Source organism: Camellia sinensis, chromosome 10, assembly GCF_055761805.1.
Source record: "Camellia sinensis isolate YWXY chromosome 10, ASM5576180v1, whole genome shotgun sequence".
NCBI lineage: Eukaryota > Viridiplantae > Streptophyta > Magnoliopsida > Ericales > Theaceae > Camellia > Camellia sinensis.
In genome coordinates this window covers 21,662,568-21,682,521 of record NC_138970.1, presented here as the reverse complement: position 1 = coordinate 21,682,521, position 19,954 = coordinate 21,662,568, and the positions used below count along the sequence as shown (strand labels likewise).

General features: G+C 36.8%; 1 protein-coding gene and 1 long non-coding RNA gene across 10 annotated transcripts; one reads left to right on the top strand and one right to left on the bottom strand.

Moving 5' to 3' along the window:
- The first annotated feature begins 2,703 nt into the window (after positions 1-2,703).
- Positions 2,704-10,835, top strand: LOC145801002 (uncharacterized). 9 transcript variants are annotated; one of them, XR_014341771.1, is made up of 7 exons: positions 2,708-3,112; positions 3,253-3,764; positions 4,999-5,050; positions 6,206-6,327; positions 9,027-9,059; positions 9,214-9,357; positions 9,815-10,056. It is a non-coding gene; the product is annotated as an uncharacterized LOC145801002 (long non-coding RNA). The 9 variants fall into 9 exon arrangements; XR_014341770.1 differs by having other exon boundaries at positions 2,709-3,764; XR_014341765.1 differs by having other exon boundaries at positions 2,704-3,764; positions 6,206-9,059.
- An 8,407-nt stretch (positions 10,836-19,242) lies between these two features.
- On the bottom strand, positions 19,243-19,737 carry LOC145800206 (uncharacterized). The gene has a single exon (XM_082889855.1). The coding sequence runs from the start codon at positions 19,735-19,737 to the stop codon at positions 19,243-19,245; it is 495 nt and encodes a 164-aa protein (XP_082745981.1).
- Between the last annotated feature and the right edge of the window lie 217 nt (positions 19,738-19,954).

The window sequence follows — 19,954 nt, the reverse complement described above, 5'->3', positions numbered from 1 at the left end:
CATATTATTATTGAGTGATGATACACAAATATAAATTTCATATAAAATTTTCAAACACAATGATATGGTTTAATGGTGACATTTCACTTGAAAATAAAACACACATAAACATGACTTATATTTACAATTATATCACTATCACAACATTTTTATGATAGTTTTTGTATAAATTTTTATATATGAATAGAAATTTTTATTTTTATCTCCACCATTATTTTTCTTTGTGGTTTATTCATCAACATTTATTGCAGTATTACTAAATACCGTCATTCACATTTATTACAGTATTATTGAATTTTTTTATTTTTTTTGTAAAAAATAAAAAAAATTATACTTCGTAAATATATCTAGATTTGGTGTATCTAAAAAATTAAAAAATTACTTAAAATATTTTTAAAAAATCAGTAAAAATAAAAAACATGAAAAATAAAAAAAAAAATTAATTTTTTGTGTAACTTAAACAAAAAAAAAAATGATTGTTATTTCTCTTGACATGACATGAATAAAATATTAATATTATTTTATTATTTTTTAGATATGTTATTTTTAGATATGCATAATGGCTAAGTTATAAATACATTATTTTAATTTAATAATGAAAAAAGTATAATTTTTTAAATATGAAAAAATTAAAAGGGGTGCAGCCCAGTGGGTTCCCTCTCGGGGATTGGGTCTGGAAGGTGTGGGTTAGGCGCACGTCTCAGGTTCGATTCTCCGCGGGGTGCACGCTTCGCAGCAGTTTAAAAAAGGTACACAGCTTCCTCCAAGATACTTACTTTCGAGATTAGTCGAGGTGTGTCACTCCTAAGAGGTGTTGGCCCGAATACTCGGTTATAAAAATATATATATTTTTTTAAATATGAAAAAAAAATTATATTAGACAAAAACCTTAATGGAGGTGTCAGTCTAATTTACCCTTATAACTTCTATAACTTCCCGATATTAATATTTATCTGAATTTCTGTGAAAAAGGTGCAAGACACTGCCCGTCACTGCAGAGGGGCTCCCAACCCAACAAAGAAAAGTATTGGGTTCTACAGAACAGTGAGTGGGATCAATAAGTTACTTATCTCGATCAAGTGGTGCTTCGAGCTTGTCAAAAAATAAACAAATAAAAAAAAAAAGTGAAATTTATGATTTTATATTGAGGTATAGAGAATAATAATACGACAATGTTAGGTAGCTCAAAATTTTGTAGCTCAAATGGCTTAAATCTGTCAAAACGACGTCGTTTTAACAGATTTTGAGTGTAAAACGACGTCGTTTTGACAAATTTGAACCATTTGAGCCACAAAATTTTGAGATACCAAACATTTTCTATAATAATATTTGGATTATAAGTTTATATAAGAATTTAGAAAAAAAAAAATAAATAAAATATAATTATATTTCACATATTTTTCACATATATATATATATATATATATATTTTGATAAATTTTTATCGAAATTTATGATTTAAAGACAGTTTAAAAGCTTTTAACAATTGATAATGGGTCAGAAGAAATAAGGGAGAATACAACCAGTGGCAGAGGGAGTAAGGTATCAGGCGGGTCACGTGCCTCTTGGATTTTGGGATTAAATTTTTTTTTTTAAACAAAAAGAAAATATTTTAAGTAAAAAAAATTACAAAAATAGTATTAGAGTGAAATGTTAATAACATTTTAAAAATTATAAGAACAATAATAGTTATTTTGATTGAAAATGAAGAGACTACTATAAACCATATTATCTATGAAAATTTTTAAATATAACGGTGATGTCATTATTAGTGACAAGCAAGTATAAGTAATCTTACTATAAAGATATGAAATTTATTGAATTATTAGTTACGTTTGACATGTAAGGTTCATTCAGTATATGTTTATTTATTATTAGTGGGTGATATCACATACCAATGATGACGTGGTATTACCATTATATTAAATTTTTAATCAAATTTTGTATAAAAAAAATAATTTATGATTATATAATTTATTTTAAGATTTATATCCATATATTTTTTTGTATTGTCGATGACACACTAGTTACAAATAATATTAATTTTTTGATATTTTTCGAAATCAATTGTAAAAATTTACGTGTAATATTTTTGTAAAAATTTTCGATATTATAATTAATAAATGTCTCTTTTAATTTAATTTTTTGACTCTCTCACTAAATACAACTCAGCCCAATTATGGATTGGTTGCCCCCATAAACACCCCTAATTAACACTATTTTTTCTTTTTTTATTATATATGATTTGATATATGATTTCAATGTTGGATTATGATAATTGACGATTACTTTATTTGAATTGGGTCCGACAATAGAGATATTTACCAACTATGATGTCTTTTTTATATACGATTTGAAGTATGATTTCCATGTTGGACTATAATAATTAGTGATTACTTTATTCAAGTTGGGATAGACAATAGAGATATGTAGGTCTTGTAGGAAAGTTGATTATTTTAATTTTTAGTTATTTTTTAATAAATTAAAATATTTATATTTGAAAAAAGGATTAAATTTTTTTATAATTAAATAAGATATTTGTGAGAAAAAAATGTGAAATAATCTATATAATAAAACAAGAAGTTTTTTAAAAATGTCTTAAAATGTATGTGAGATATATTTTGATCTAATGGTCTAAATTGTCTCATCTCAACTTCAATGGTTGAGATGTCTTTATTTCTCCCCCAAATGCTATTGAGCATCAACGGTACTCATCTCCTCTCTCTCTCTCTCTCTCTCTCTCATTTCAATTTTGAACTTTGTTTCTCTCTGTCTCTCTCTCTCTTTACCTGCATCGGAGCCCATCCCATGCGACGACCACCGACCATCGCGACGCCTCTCCTCTGTGTGTCAAACTCCAATGCATCCAAACCCTAAAATTCTTTCCGATTTATCAGATTTCAGATTTATTCAGATTTCTGATTTCTGATTTATCAGATTTCAGATTTATTCAAAATTCTTTCCGATTTATAAGATTTCAAACTCCAATGCCCACCCCATACCTTCTATTTTGATGGGCATTTGCTTTTTATTCAGATTTATCAGATTTCTGTTTGAGATTTAGAATCCTTCAGATGGACAGGGATTACAACAGTTGATTGTGAAATACCAGGTCAATTTTAGTCCCATTTTATCTTTATTCCCTGACGTAGTCCCATTTTACGTGCTCTGTTATTTTACCAGGGAGCAAATGAAAAAGATTTTACTTTGGTTTTAGTTGTTCTTGGCAAAGTTATTTTATTTTGTTATCAGGTGTTTTTCTTGCGGTGTCTTCCAACACTCGCTATCAAATCCTAAATGGGCTGGTGCATCTGGTCGAAGCATCTTCTTTGGCAAAGCGGGTCCCACCTATTGCAATGGCTTTTACTGTGGGAGTGCGATTTGCCAATAATATCTATGGTGGAATGCAATTTGTAGATTGGGCGAAATGGAGTGGCGTGCAATAGCAACATCTCAACTCCATTTAAGAGTTTTGGATCTTCAACTCTTATGAGCTTCCTTAGTCTCATACTTTTAGTAGGCTAGATATACAAACTATATTTCAGATTCTCAAGAACACAATTAGTTTTTAGATTGGTTATGGTGGTTATGCCTTTTTACATAGGTTGTGTATGGAAACAACCTTTATGCATACGAAAGAAGGCTGTGCACCTGACAGACCAGAGCAGTGGAGGGAACTTGGTGCTCTGAGCTGTTGAGAAGTCGCCTCTGTTGCTAGCCTTCATGTAATCACATAAGTGCAAAAGTGAAGATGTGAGGTCCGGGTGAGTCCTTAATAAAGCATGCATTTTTTGTTTAGGGGATTGTTGTATATTAATGGAATTTGTTGTTTTTTGTGGTATTATTGACAAAAAATTTTTAATTATTTTGCTTTATTCTTCTATGGGAAGCAAGACATTGATCTGTGTCCTGTTTTGACTTCTATTATACATTAACTCAAGTATCACTTAGATTGTTCTGATTGCCAAACTTTTGATTGTGCTTTATGACAATTTTTTTCTTCTGATCTTAGTTTAAAACAGTTTGTCATAATTTGTGTACTGACTTTTTTTCCTTAAAACTCTGCTGCCTTGAATTCTGACTTTGTGCCTTAAAATTCTGCTGGGTTAGTTTATCACTCCAGAGATGAATTTCAGAATAAAAATTAAAGAGCACTCATGCTAATAACTCATGAATACTCATGTTAATAACTCATGTTTAAAGAGTACTCATGTTAAAAATTAAAGAGTATTCATGAATTTTAGGTTGACTGATTTCCTGTTTTTTACACCGTGCCTTGAGTAAAAATTAAGGAGTACTCATGTTAATAACTCATGCTAAGAGAAAGACAAAGAAAGTGTTGTTGAATGAATTTGACTTCCTATAGTCATCAAATTCTGAAATCACAAAAACAAATTTGACTTCCTGTAGTCATCAAATTCTGAAATCACAAAATCAAATTTGACTTCCTGTAGCCATCGAGTAAAATAATAACAATTTGAACACAATGGAACACACAATGTAACTCAGAAAATTTCAGAATGATCTTTCATGATCTTTCTCTAGCTGCAAAGTGATCTGGTTGGTGTAGGACTCATCAAATGCTACACATGATCTGTTATATATAACAATTTGATTTCCTATATAGTGCTAAAATAACTCATGTTAATAACTCATGCTAAAATAAAGGAAACAGAATTTCAATAACTCATGTGTTATCTCATGTTAATTTCAGAATTTCAATAACTCATGTGAGTCCTTGGAAGCTATCTCCTTATTCTCACCTTCATTGACATCTACATATATTGACTCTTTGTTGATTTCATAATTTTTTTCCGAATTATCTTGATTACTCTTTGTTGTATTTTTTTTAGTCAGATACAATGTGTTATCTCCTCTATTATTGAGTTTTCCTCTATTATTGTGTTCCTTTATTCCTTTAGTCAAATACATTGTGTTCCTTTATTCCTCTACATTCTGTATATGATCTCATTTTACTGGGTTTGTTTTTGGCTCAAGGTTCTGTCTGTTTTTGGCTGTCTTCGGCTCCCTTCGAACTCCCACTCGCAAGGTAAGACTTCAAACTCGCTGTTGTGTTTTTCCCTTTTTGAATTCTGAATTTTGAATATTTTTAATTTTGAATCCTGAATTTTGGCCATAAATTCACCTAAATTCTGCTCCCTTCGGCTGGATAGAAAATTCCAGATTGATTGATTACACTAGCAGATAGATAGCTATACTTCTTCTGACTGATAGCTATACGTCTTCTTCTTCTAAAATTATACATACTACTAATCGAAATTTGTTAAAATTATATATGTTTGTAGCTTGAATTCAAAATTTAGGTGATAGTTAAATTCTGCTGTCTTCGGCTCCCTTCGAACTCCCACTCTTGAATTCTGAATCTTGAATTATAATGTATTCATAATGAAATCTCTCTCTCACATATAGTAATTTTGGGAAGTATATTATAATGTATTCATTATAATATGAAATCTAATAATATAAAAGAGAAACCAGAGAATATTATTAATCTTTCTCAGTTTATGATATGAAATCTTTTATACTTTTTAAATATGAAATCTTTCTCACATATAGTAATTTTGGGAAGTAAAATTGATTATACAAATAAGAAAATGAGGATTTGATTTGTAGTCAAGTGGAATTCATGATTTTTGGTAAATTTGATTAACACAAATGAGGATTTGATTTCAGGTTGAAAATACACGTTTATTTTTTAAAAAACTTTAAAAGAAATTATTTTTATGAGCCTATTTTACATAGGATCATATGCAATAACAAAAATTCCCATCAGCTATTAGCAAATCTATTTGTATTTGACTTTCAATTGTTAAAATTGTCTACACATAAAGTATTAAGTGTCAAAATTAATTTTTTATTTTAAAAATAAATTTTCTTACATTACACGGGTCACCTACTAATTTATCATAAAATAAAAGAAGTTGTTTCTTCTTCTTTTTTTAGTTTAATTTAATTTAATTTAGGAGAACAACATACAGGTGGTAGAAGAGAAAAAAATTATCCACATATGGGATGCAAGTGTGTTTTTAGTGGAATGTAAAAGAAAAACTGTAAAAATACAAATGTTACTTATACCTCATATGTTGATTATTTTTTTCTTTCCCCTTTTCCACCTCTCTATAGCCCTTTTAAATTGTAGTACATGATGGTTGTACTTTAATTACTGTTACCATGCGTTCATCAGAGCTTACACCGTTCCACTCTCACCGTACTTCATCAGAGCTTACACCGTTCCACTCTTCACCGTTGTTCACTCCGGCTCGACATCACTTCAGCTGCTGGGTTAGTTTATCACTTTGGCACCTGGTTAGTTTTTTTGTAGCTTGAATTCTGATTTTGTGCCTTAAAATTCTGCTGGGTTAAGACTCATGTTAATAACAAAATTGCTTTGCTGAATGAATTTCCGCTGGGTTAAAACTCATACATTTGTGACTTTGTGCCTTAAAACTCTGCTGCCTTGAATTCTGACTTTGTGCCTTAAAATTCTGCTGGGTTAGTTTATCACTCCAGAGATGAATTTCAGAATAAAAATTAAAGAGTACTCATGCTAATAACTCATGAATACTCATGTTAATAACTCATGTTAAAAATTAAAGAGTACTCATGAATTTCAAGTTGACTGATTTCCTGTTTTTTACACCGTGCCTTGAGTAAAAATTAAAGAGTACTCATGTTAATAACTCATGCTAAGAGAAAGACAAAGAAAGTGTTGTTGAATGAATTTGACTTCCTGTAGTCATCAAATTCTGAAATCACAAAATCAAATTTGACTTCCTGTAGTCATCAAATTCTGAAATCACAAAATAAAATTTGACTTCCTGTAGTCATCAAATTCTGAAATCAAATTTGACTTCCTGTAGTCATAGAGTAAAATAATAACAATTTGAACACAATGGAACACACGGTGTAACTCAGAAAATTTCAGAATGATCTTTCATGATCTTTCTCTAGCTGCGAAGTGATGGTATTATTTAAAACAAAGCCACTCTTTAAGGGAGAAGGGTATTTGAAAATTTTAAGTGAGGGTATTATTTAAAGATCATCTGAAATAAAATTTATCTCATGTTAATTTCAATTTATCCTGATACTGGAATCTTCTTTTTTCAAATGGGTGGAGTTTTGAGTTTCTCTGTTTTCTCATCTCAATTTGTATTTTAAATCTCACATAGAATTTGATTTGTATGTTAGACTTTAATTGGTTGCTTCACAGCTTATAATTTTGCATTTTGATTCAAGACTTTCTATTGATTTTGGATACTCTCAGTTTTTGTTTAGGAAAGTTTCATTTGTATGTTATTTCAATAGCATCTCCAACTGATTTTATACTCTAAGGCCCTGTTTGATTTGTAGGATCAATAGTGAGAAAATTAACAATCTAGGGGATTAGTGTAGGATTGGTGTTCATGTTTGTTTTGCTATGGATATAGAAATATGTAATATCAATTTTATGTTTGTTTTACATTATTAGTTGTAGTTTTTAAAATTTGCCAATTTTATTGGATAGAATAGAATGTCTATCGGAATCATAGTTTTTTATTATAGATTGCATTCTGTAAACACATAAATTGCATTCTGTATATAATCTGTAAACACATAGATTGCATTCTGTAAACACATGGATGTATATAATTTGTTTTTATAGATAATAGAACATTTTTGATTACTCTCAGACTGTTTAATCCAAAGGCCCAATTTACTCTATGCTCATATCAAATTTTGTACATTCTTTTAATTTTATTAGTTATGTCATGAATTGTAAACTCTGAAATGTGAGTCCCATGGATTAATTATCCCAATCATATGCTATAATCTGCCCAAGCAAACAAGCCTTAGCTTCTTACCCTTCTAATTACTGCTTTTGTTTTTAAAAAAATTATTCCAATTTTCGTTCTAAAAATTTGGATTTTGATGGGTTTTTGCGTTATATAATTTAAAAGTAGATCTGAACCATTGGTTTATGTTATTACTGATGTTTCATGCCGTGGTTTAACCACACCAAGACCACAGCGACATCCATCAGAGCAGAGGATCCTGGTCCGTTAGTCCAAACCCCAATTTTCTTAGCCGAACGTAAAATGATGGCCAAATTGTCCTAAAGTCATATCCTTCCAAACAAATATAGCCAAATTGTAAGATATAAATTTAATTTTGATGTGTGTGAAACACACTGTAAATCAGATTCACAGATTTCATTTTTTTGAGGTACTGCATAAATACGATCTATAATGGATATATAATGCATATATACGATCTATTGTTTATATATAATGGATATATACGAGCTATAATTATATCAATATAGAATGGATGTATATAATCTGTAAACACATAGATTGCATTTTGTTTTTATTAGTTTTTGATTATAGATTGCATTCTGTAAACACATAAATTGCATTCTGTATATAATTTGTAAACACATAGATTGCATTCTGTAAACACATGGATGTATATAATTTGTTTTTATAGATAATAGAACATTTTTAATTACTCTCAGACTGTTTAATCCAAAGGCCCAATTTACTCTGTGCTCATATCAAATTTTGTACCTTCTTTTAATTTTATTAGTTATGTCATGAATTGTAAACTCTTCTTAATCCTTTATTCTTTGTTGTTGAATAATCTATATTATATAATCCCATTGTTTGTATTTTTAATCCCATTTTTGTTTGTATATAATCCTTTGTTATATACATGAGATCTATAATCCCATTGTTTTTGCCTAAACATATTTGTGGGATCCCATTTTTGTTTGAAAACATGAGATCTACAATCCCATTTTTGGGATTATATAATCCTTTATCCCATTGTTTAATTCATGAGATCTATTGTTTTTATTTTTAGCTAATAATCCAGAACAAAGGATTAAAAAAAACCTAATTTGTATTATATAATACAGTTCACAATCTGTATTATATTTGTATTTTTAGCTAATAATCCTTTATTCTTTGTTGTTGAATAATTTTATTTTTTTTTTAATTTCATTTTGGTTTCAATTTTTTTTGAAGACACCCTATAAACTCTCAATCACGCATATACAGGTATGTGTTTGGATCATCACCAATCCCTCAATTACTATTGCTTACTCTTACTTTCCTTCATTTTCTAGCTGAATTTGTAGATCCGTGAACAGGAAACTTGTGTGTTTGATTGTTAGGGGTTTTGAGATTTTTTTGGAGAGAATTTGTGTTGCAGATCTGTGAATTTTGAGGGGTTCTGCAAATTGAGGGTAATGCAGACCAGGTAAATGGAGAGGATGAACTCTATGAGTAGAGGGAAGCGGAATTTAGAGGGCGGTGATGATGACCAACTGGAGCGAAAGCGACTGGCTTTAGCTAGGTAAATTTGAGTTTTGTTCGATCGGTTGTGTTGATTTGGTGTTGTTTTGTTGTGTTTTATTTGTTAATTTTTGCTGATTGATTAGTTGGGTAGTGAAAACTGTAGTTGTTTTACATGTATGGTAATTATGTCAATACTTGATTGTATTGCCTCGGTGGAATGGAATTATTATGATTCTGTGATATGCTTAATGATGTTGACTGCGTTTCTCTAATTGCAATCTTGAATTGAATTTTTCTATAGCTTTGTTGCAATTATTGGTAGGGAGAATAGGAGAGTTTTAGACAGTTTGAGATAGGTGGTCAATGATGGTAGGGAGAATAGGAGAGTTTCAGACAGTTTGAGATAGAGTTTCAGACAGTTTTATATATTTTTGTTGATTAGGTTGTGTTTCTAAGATTTCGGTTTCGATTTGTGTTTGTGTTTCTAAGATTTCTGTTTGGTTTTGTATGATTAGGTATGCATTCAATGGAACCACAGAAAAAGTTGGAAACAAAGCTTAAGAGACACAAAGCATTAGAACAGAGCATTGATAATCATTATGTTTCTTTTCAATCAAAGCAAAAGAGACCCATCAATTTGGGTTTATGTTTCTAAGATTTGGATTTGTATTTGTTTTTCTAAACCTTAAAACTGATGTGTTTGTGTTGGATTTGTGTTTTTAAACCTTAAACTGATATGTATTTGGATTTCTCTTTCTTTTTTTGTGTTCTGTTTCTTTTTTCATTTTTTTTTATTTATGCATCTTTCAATTTATATGGGTTGGTGTTAAGTTATGTTATGTATTTGGGTTGGTGTTTCTAAACCTTAAACTGATATATATTTGTTTTTCTTTTTTGTGTTGTCAGACGAGGGTCTTGACATTGGTTTGTGGGGGCTGTTGACATTGGTTTGGGTCTTAACATTTTATTTTTTATTTTTTTTTCTTCAACCCGCATGTCTCTCATGGGTCATTATTTTTGTTTCATTTTATTTTATTTCTATAACCCAATTTAAATTTTCACTCATAATTCATGGACTATTTCTTCATCCCTGTTGAAGACATAGTGAAGAAATTGAAAATAAACAGAGTAAGAAAAGAGATAGTGGTCGGTTTTCTTAATTGTGTTGCGCATTCAAATGCTTGGTCACTATCACATCTTTATTTATTTTATGTGCTATTCAAATTGTGTTGATATATTATTTTTTTTTTCAATAGGAATGCAAAATGTGTTGATATATTATTATTTTTTTCAATAGGAATGCAAAAAAAATATCTGAAAGACGGACCCCGCAAAGGACTGATGGCTACTTCTTCCTACCGACAAATTGCTTGGATTGTTAATGTTATTTATTTATAATTTATTATTTAGTAAAATAACTAAAAGATTTCAGATTGTTTAGATTGAAAACATGCAAATAGTTTAGATTGAAAATAAATTAGAAATTTAATATTTAAATTTATAAAATTAAAAACTCAATAGTTTATTTTGTTACAAGTATTAAATTTTAAGTTTTTTTTTTTTTTGGTTAATTTTTCCTAAATTTTAATGATACCTACAAATATTCAAACAAAATTAGCTTATGTGTGGTGACAGCATACACTGTTTCTAAGATATTCATGTTTTCCATGATTAATTAAATGTTGAGGATGCATTAAATTAATTAATTAATTGACATTATACGTAGAAATTATAACTACATTTTAATCCGAACATTATATACACCGAACATTATTTACGCCGTGCCTTCAGGCACGGGCATACGCTAGTTATATATATGATATAAAATTTTATCTCATTAACTATTTAAATTTATATTCTTTTAAATTTTAAAAAAATTAAAATTAAAATTAACTTCTCAAACATTCCCGTAGTAGTGCTTGCTTTAGGACAAAAAAAAGGAAAATGTCTCGTAGCTCAAATTTTGTGGCTCAAAAGTGGCTCAAATAGCCAAAACGACGTCGTTTTGGCCATTTTTATGTTGTTCTGTACTTAAAACGACGTCGTTTTGGCCATTTGAGCCACTTTTGAGCCACAAAATTTGAGCTACGTAGCATTGTCGCAAAAAAAAAGTGACAAGGTTTTCGTTGATTGTGCGTGTGGTTTGGTTTGCCAACTCATATTTAAAAAATCTGACCAATCCATTTCTTTTTCAAAATCGCAAAAAAGAAAAAATCACTTTTGTTTTTGTCAATAAAATTATTGTTTCTACTTTATTTTTGTATAACGATCAAATTATCAATCAATTATAATTCCATCCTTCATGCTCTTTTTATTTTTTTTTATTACAATATATCTCAATTATAATGAAACAAAATGAAAGTCACTTACAACACAAATTATAATTGCAGAATTCTACTATGCACCCTCCATATTATATGTACTTTTAGTTAGTCATTTTCTTCTTTAATTATGATCAATTTTCTTCTTAAGTTATAATATTATTTTAAGATTTTAGTTATGACTTTTTTGTGTTTGGTTATAAATTTTATTTTTTTTAGTTATGACTCAAAAATTATGAAATTATTACATTTTCTTCTGTAATTATAAGATGTATATGATATACACTCTTTGAGGGGTGTACACCATAGTTTTTCCCATTCTAATTACATATGTGTAAGCATGTAAAAATTTAACCAATTACAAATTACCACGTACTACAAATGCCTAGAAAATATGGTATAATTATTGACAAATCAAATCCTGCCACGTGTCCAATTGGTCTCAAATCAAGATTATATAATGGTCAAATTAAATATTACCACATGTTAAAATGATGCTTGGTAAGCCATAGTGATGTGACAAATAATTTTTTGGCAAATTAAATTAAGCCATTTATCACATTGAGGTGGTTAAGCCAATAAAATTATGACACACCATTAAAGTGATATTTTGATATATATCTTTAAATAAATCAAAGATGATTGTCAAAGAAGTTAAAATCTATAAACACTCTCTTGTATCCATTTGTATAAATAGGTGTGATCTCTACTAGAATTTTATACAATTCTACATACATAAATCAAGTTGCAGAGACAAAAAGTTCTACGTACATAAATCAAGTTGTAGAGACCAAAATCTCTATCAAGTAAGAGAAAGTTCCATCAGATTCAAGCCTAAGCCCCGAGGTCTCTTCACCAAAGCTAATCAATCTCCATAAAATATAAAGTTCGGGATTCAAATCAAAATTCGTTGTCAAAATCTACAAATCAAATTTGGTTTCTTCTATTAAATTGGAGAGAATTCTACAAATCTGATTTGGACAAACTATATCAAGCATTCAAATCAAAGTTCTATAAATTTGCCATCTTCTTTGCTTTACTTGGAGGAGATTTCGCCGCTCAATTCGGAAACGAGCTATCAAACTCCCAAATCAATTTATTGAGAAGAATCAGAGAAATTTCTTTAATTAGAAATTTCATTAGAGATTGTACTAATTTAATTTAAAATTAATAAGTTTGTATTTTGTTATTCTATTTTTCTGTCTTTATTTCCGCAGATAAGAAATTTGTGTATGCAATATGAAAGTAGAACTTAACTTTATTTTAAAATTTAAAATAAAACTGTCAATAGTAAAAATATAATAAAAAAATTATTTGTTTATTTATTTTTTGACAGTAATAAAAATGAAGTATCAATAGCAATATTATGGAATTTGAAAAAATTATTCAAAAAATTATCCGAAAATAAAGTGTGCAGCTCGTATTCATTTTGGTGTAACTTACATTACACTAATTATGTCACACATTTTGTTTTCGAATAACTTTTTGACTACTTTTTAAAATCATTTATTTTTTTTCATCACGTTTGTTTGAAATATTTTTTGGTAAGCCAAGTTGAACAGAGAAGTACATAAAAGAAATGAAATAAAAATGAAAAGAGGAAAAACTTTTAAGCAATGGATTCATTATGACTTATAGAATAGAGTACCATTTGCGAATGATTTACATTAGATAGTCTTTATTTTAAATTCATAATCAATTTTTTTCAAAAAAATGAAATTTGTAATAACACGAAAATTACAAATCATTGAACAGTGCTCTGATTTGTAATACAAGAAGGTTCAACACATTTTATCTACCATCCTTTTTTATTAAAAAGTTTTTTTTTATTATGAATGAAGAAGTATGATTGAGGTTATTAATATATTGTGAGATCCATATACAAAACGAATTTAGAATACATATTGATAATGTTCTTCTTCCCGGGTGGATGGGTCGGACTGGTCCAGGCTCTTCAGGTTCTAGTTCAGGGTGATGATTCCGTCAAATGACCTGCATGCAAGCCCAAAGGGGAACGGGACAGTCCCCCAGTGAACCCTCCGACGTGAGAATTAGTAGAGGAAGAAGTAGGGAATGTAGAGAGAGGGATCGAGAGAGAGATAACTTAACCTTGTTCTTGTCTTTCTATCCTTGCTTATATCCTTTGGTCATCATTTCCCTGTCTCTTGTGACGTGCTTCCTTTCGCCGAAAGCCTGTGCCGTAGCTTACCTTGTTCAGGGTGATGGGGCTCTGTTCCGGCGGGGGGGTGTTGTCGTAATAAATACTGTGATGGGATGCATTAATGGTGATGTGTTGTGATAATAACTCTGCAGATCTTTGTCTGCTGATGTGGCCCGTGTCCCACCTGCCATGTGCCCAAATGCCATTGGCCCTCCATGTCTAGATGGCCTGCAGCTGTCCTGGGCTTTGCCAACCGGGTTATGCCATTGGTCCCAAGCGATGGGTTTGGGGTGGTTTGCTGTGGGCCGTATGCCTCGTGGGCCTATCCATGTCAGTAGTCCCCCATTTTCGAGTGCAGCTTTAGCCCAATGAAGGGAATAGTAATAAGGAAGAGAAGTGTGAACCGAGTGGAGAGGCCGACCGGAAGCCGTGACGACCGCAAGGGTGACTGAACGGGAGAAGCTGACCATGAGGGTGGCCGAGCGAGAGGGGTCGACCGCGAGGGTGGCCGAGCGGGAGGGGTCGACCGTGAGGCGTGCCGACCGCGAGGGTGGCCGAGCGGGAAGGGGCGACCGTGAGGCACCCTCCCGCTCGGCGTGCCGACCGTGAGGGTGGCCGAGCGCGAGGGGGCGACCGTGAGGCGTGCCGACCAGGATGGAGCGGGGCTCAAAAATGTGATGATGTGAAATGGAAAGGACAGGGTAAGGGGAGGGGACAGTGCATCGTGGCCATACACGTGGCAATATCGTGGGGGGAATGAAGCGTTGAAGTAGAAATGAAACGATAGGTCACGAGGGGGTTTTGAAAAGGTGGTTTTGGTGGTTGATTTGAAAGGTTTTGAAACGGGCGAAAATTAATGTGGATCCATAGAATACGGGTAAAACCGTGGGTTTTTGGTATAATGCGTTTCACGTACCTTTTTACAAAAACTCAAAATATCCAAGTGTTAATTCCTTCACTGCGTACGACATATCTGTGTAGCATTCTCTCAACTTCCTTGCGTCTGCGTCAGAAGTGTTTTGTAAGCAAACCCTAGAAATGGCACAAGAAGAAGTAGTCAATGTGAGGGTGGACCCGCTGGGGGATGATGATGCGGAGGAGTTAGCAGCGCGATACAGGATGGAGGCGCGAATGGTGGGGGAAACGGTGGGAGAACCGCAGGCGTCGGTCCTGGTATTGGCGCCAAAGCCACTAAGCCAGGTAGAGCCAGATCAGTGGCACACTAAGGCGGATAAATCCACACTCACGGCGGCGGATTTGGAGGTGATTAGGGAACGGTACCAGATTCCGGCGGAGGTAGAGTTACGGCTGCCAACATCAGGGGAAAGGCCGTCTACTGTGAGGCCAGGGGAGTTTTCCCTGTACGAGGAGGCGCTAAAAGGGGGGCTGAGGCTGCCACTGCCTCAAGTGGTGGTTGACGTGCTAAATCGCCTGGAGGTAGCGCCGGGGCAATTGATACCCAATGCGTGGAAGATTCTGCTGGCCTGTGCGAGTGCGTGGCCTAAGGCGAATGGGGGGGAGGCCATGACGATAGACGAGTTCTTCTCATGTTACAAGGCGTCGGGGCAACAAGAAACTTGGGTCACCCTACAGGCGGTGATGGGGAGGGGATTGGTGGCGGGGCTGCCTACGTGGATCAAGGGGTGGCGGCCACGGTGGTTCTTCGTGTCAGTTAATGGGGGGATGGGGGTGCGCACCATCTGGAAGGTGCCAACCTGGTCGATGGAGTCGAGACTGGGGGCGGTGGCGGAAGAGATGGTGAAGAGAGTGAAGGAGTGGAAAGAGAGAGAGAAGGCCAAATGGGACGATCTTGTCCAACCGTCTGCACTGTTTGAGGCGGGGCAGGGACCGCAGCCGAAAGGTGGAGACCTCGGCCGGGCGGAGTTGGAGGAGATGGGAAGAGCGCAAGAGGTAGAGGATCGAGCCGTTATGGCCAAGGCCGCGAAGTTGATGGAGGCGCAGAGGGACCGACCGCCTCAACCGATCGTGCGGGAGAGGATCCGACCGCGCCCCAGGCCGTTGGGGGAAAAAGACTTAAGCAGCTTTGAGCCGCGATCGCCGCCTGTAGACCTTGTAAAAGAACAGGCCAGAAAGGGGGTGGAGGCTCTGAAAAAGAAGAAGAAGAAGAAGAGGAGTGCCCCAGAGGAAGCTGCAGAGGAGTCTGGGGCCAAGAGGGCGAAGGTGGCCCCAACGGAGGTGGAGGTCCCTGTGGCAAAGGACGCCCCAGAAGTGGTGGAGATCATTCCAACGGTGGAGGTTGTGGAGATTGCTCCATCAGTGCAAGTGGAGGCTGGGGTGAGTAAGGCGGCGCCGAGCGGGAGGGAACAGGTCCAGAAGAGGCCTGACCCCCAGAAAGGAGGGGTTCGTCTGGCTACGGCGATTTATCATGCGCGCGCGATAGCTGGAAGGTTGGAGGGAGAAGAAGGCCCAGCCAGGGCGGGGGCAGACCGCCTGGTGAAGATTGTGGAGGAGACAGCTCTGCGCGCGGCATCTGGGTATAATGAGGCCGACCTGCTGAGGGGGTTATGCTCCGCCCAAATGGAGGTAACTACCTTGGCGGGGGCCCTTCTTAGGAAGGCTGGGGCTGCCAAGTTGAAGGCTGAGGAGGCCAGGGCCCAGTTGGCCAAATTAAGGAAGGACAGTGCCGACTGGAAGACTGCCCATGCCGATCTGCCAGCAGTCAAGTTGGAACTAGAGAACGCACGCCGTAAGGTTGTGTCGCTCAAGTTCCAGCTGGCTGGTGAACAGAAAAAATTGGAAGAGTTTGAGAGGGCCTGCGCCGTGGCAATCGAGCGGCATGAAGAGGCCATGACCAGCAATGAAGAGCTGGTTAGGCAAAAGGATGAAACGGATTCCAGAATTGGAGATTTGTTGAAGGAGTTGGGGGAGGAGCGCGCCAGAGCAGAGGAGGAGAAGAGGAGGCTTCTGAGGGAGTGGGAGATAGAGAAGGCGAAGGCGGCGGCGGAGCTGGAGAGTCTGAGGAAGGGGGTGGAAGAGGAGAGAGCGACGGCAGCTGCTGAAAGGGGGGCCCTGCAAAGGGAGCTGGACGAGGAGAGGGCGAAGGCGGCGTCTGAAAATGCGGCCTACCCTGATCTATGCGTCGCAGCAGTGGAGCAATATAAAGGGTCCCCCGAATTTCAGATGGTGGTGGACGCTGCTGTCGCCAGGAGTCTGGCTGGTCAAGAGTCTGGGGGGGTGGGCCCATCAAGGAAGACTGCTGGAGGTAGGACAGAGGCAGAGGTGATTGAAAGCTTCCAGCAGTCAGACTTCTATAAGCACGAAATGGCCGAGTTCTGGGACAGCGGTTGGAAAATGTTCAAGCGCAGAGCTGAAGAGCTGTTCCCACACTTGGACCTTAGTAGTGTGACAATAGGCGAAGATGATGTGGCCTAGACCCCCCTGGAAGAAGGCGTTGAAAAAGAGGATCTGGCATCTAGCGATGAGTAACCAAGGAGAAGAAAAACTGGGTGTGCTCTGTGTTTTTTTTTTTTTTTTTTTGTTGAACTTGTGAACACATTGTAAAGGAATGAGTGAATGAATGAAGGTATGGAGAATTTAACTGTAATGAAGTTGTGTACAAAGATTATTTAATTGTAATGGATGAATGTATAGCCAGTTGAATTTTGTTTATTTTGCTTATGTTGCCAACATGAATGAAATGTTGTGATTAAAACTGGTCATAAAGATTGGGTCAATAAAAATATCGTGCAACGTGAAAGTTAAAAGTTCTTCCCTGCGAAGTGCGATTGGAGTTGTATGAAAATTGAAAAGATAATGGAAAAATTGGAGTAAGAGGCAGGTTGTAAATTGTAACTAAATAGTTGGCAAATAATCTGATCAGTAAATGAAATACGTGAGAGTATGTGGAGAATTTAACTAGGTAAAGACGTGGTCTTGGAACTGTGAAGAAGCTTCAGAATGTGACTAAGTGTTGAAAATGTGGTTCTGCTTGGCGTTGAAGTGATCGGTCTGGCCGAGGCTTTGAAGTGCTCGGTCTGGCCGAGGCGTGTGAAGTGCTCAGTCTGGCTGAGGCTTTGAAGTGCTCGGTCTGGCTGAGGCTTTTGAAGTGCTCAGTCTGGCTGAGGCTTTGAAGTGCTCGGTCTGGCCGAGGCTTTGAAGTGCTCGGTCTGGCCGAGGCTTTGAAGTGCTCGGTCTGGCCGAGGCTTTTGAAGTGCTCAGTCTGGCGGAGGCTTTCGAAGTGCTCGATCTGGCCGAGGCTTTTGCAGTGCTCGGTCTGGCCGAGGCTTTGAAGTGCTCGGTCTGGCCGAGGCTTTTGAAGTGCTCAGTCTGGCTGAGGCTTTCGAAGTGCTCAGTCTGGCCGAGGCTTTTGGAGTGCTGCAAGTGAAAAAGTTATGGGAGCGACATAGAGACAGTTGAATTATGAAAGCCGAAATCACCAGGCGGAGTTTGCATTATGTATAAAAAGGGAAATACAACGATATTGTCAATACAAAAGTACAAATTATTGATAGTAACGCTTCAAATGTTCCGCATTCCAGGGATGGGGCAGGTCTCGGCTTTCCATGTCTTGAAGTCGGTAAATGCCTGGTCGTGGTCGGGTTTTCACAACGTAGGGCCCCTCCCATTTGGCTGCCAGTTTGCCCTCGGTTGGATTCTTTGTGGCAGAAGTCATTTCTCGTAAGACAAGGTCCCCTACGGAGAACTCTCGTGGTCGGACTCGGCGGTTGTAGTGTGTTCGCATTTTCTGTTGGTATGAAGCCAATCTGACAGCAGCGGTCTCTCTGAGCTCTTCAACGAGGTCCAAGTCTGTCCGATGGAGTTCTTCGGCTGCGGCCAGGTCCGGATGTAAAACCCTGGAAGTAGGCAAGCCGACTTCTGCCGGAATAACTGCCTCAGCGCCATATGTTAAGCGAAAAGGGGTTTCTCCAGTGAGAGTGCGAGCAGTGGTTCGGTAAGCCCAGAGTACGTTTGGTAGTTCCTCAGCCCAAAGGCCTTTAGCAGCTTCGAGCTTGGTTTTGATGATTTTCAGGAGGGAATGGTTGGTGACCTCAACTTGGCCGTTTGCTTGAGGGTGACCGTTGGAGGAGAAGCATGGTTGAATCTGGAGGTCGGCACAAAATTTTCTGTACTTTGCGTTATCGAATTGTTTGCCATTGTCAGAGATGATGGCCTGAGGGATGCCAAATCGGCAAATGATCGATTGCCAGATAAACCTGGTGGTGTTCCGCTCGGTGATTGTGGCAAGGGGTTCAGCTTCGACCCACTTGGTAAAGTAATCAATGGCAACAATCGCGAACTTGGTCTGGCCTCGACTGGTGGGAAGTGGACCAACCAGGTCGATCCCCCACTTGGCAAATGGATAGGGGCTGTAGAGTGTGATTAGCTCTGTAGGGAGGGCGTGGGGGATGTTGGCAAAGCGTTGACATTTGTCGCATTTGAGTACGAAGTCGGTCGCATCCTGATTAAGAGTTGGCCAAAAATACCCCGTACGGAGTATCTTCTAGGCAAGGGACCTGCCACCTGAGTGATTACCACAAATTCCTTCATGGATCTCCTGCATTACATAAGTTGCTTGGGCGGGGTTGAGGCACCGTAGATACGGCCGGGAGAAACCGCGCTTGTACAATATACCGTCCAGAATGACGTAATTGGACGCTCGGGATCGGACTTTGGCAGCCTGCTGCTGGTCATCTGGGAGGGCTCCTGTGGTCAAGAATAGGAGAATGTCGGATGCCCAAGGGATGGGTTCATTTTGGATGTATTGTACGGCTTGCAGAGCTGGTGAGATGGCTGGGTGGTGTAGATATTCGACGCGGACATCATGGCTGAGAGTAGGGTGGTCAGCAGAGGCCAACTGAGCCATCTCATCTGCTTTGGAGTTTTCCCCCCGAGGAATGTGCCTGATGTGGAAAGTATTGAAGAGGCGAGCAAGGGGGAGTGCCAGATCTCTGTAAGCTCGCATCATGTCGTCCTTGGCATCAAAGTCCCCCGTCATCTGGCCGACGACGAGTTGGGAGTCGCTGGATACTCGGAGGTGGCTGACCCCTATGTCCTTGGCAAGGTGGAGTCCTGCTATTAATGCCTCATACTCGGCTTCATAGTTGCTTGCTTCAAACAAGAAACGGAGGGCACATTTGAAGTAGCCGCCCTCAGGGGAGGTGGGGATGAGGCCGGCACCGTTTCCTTCTCTTCGGGACGAACCGCCGACGTTA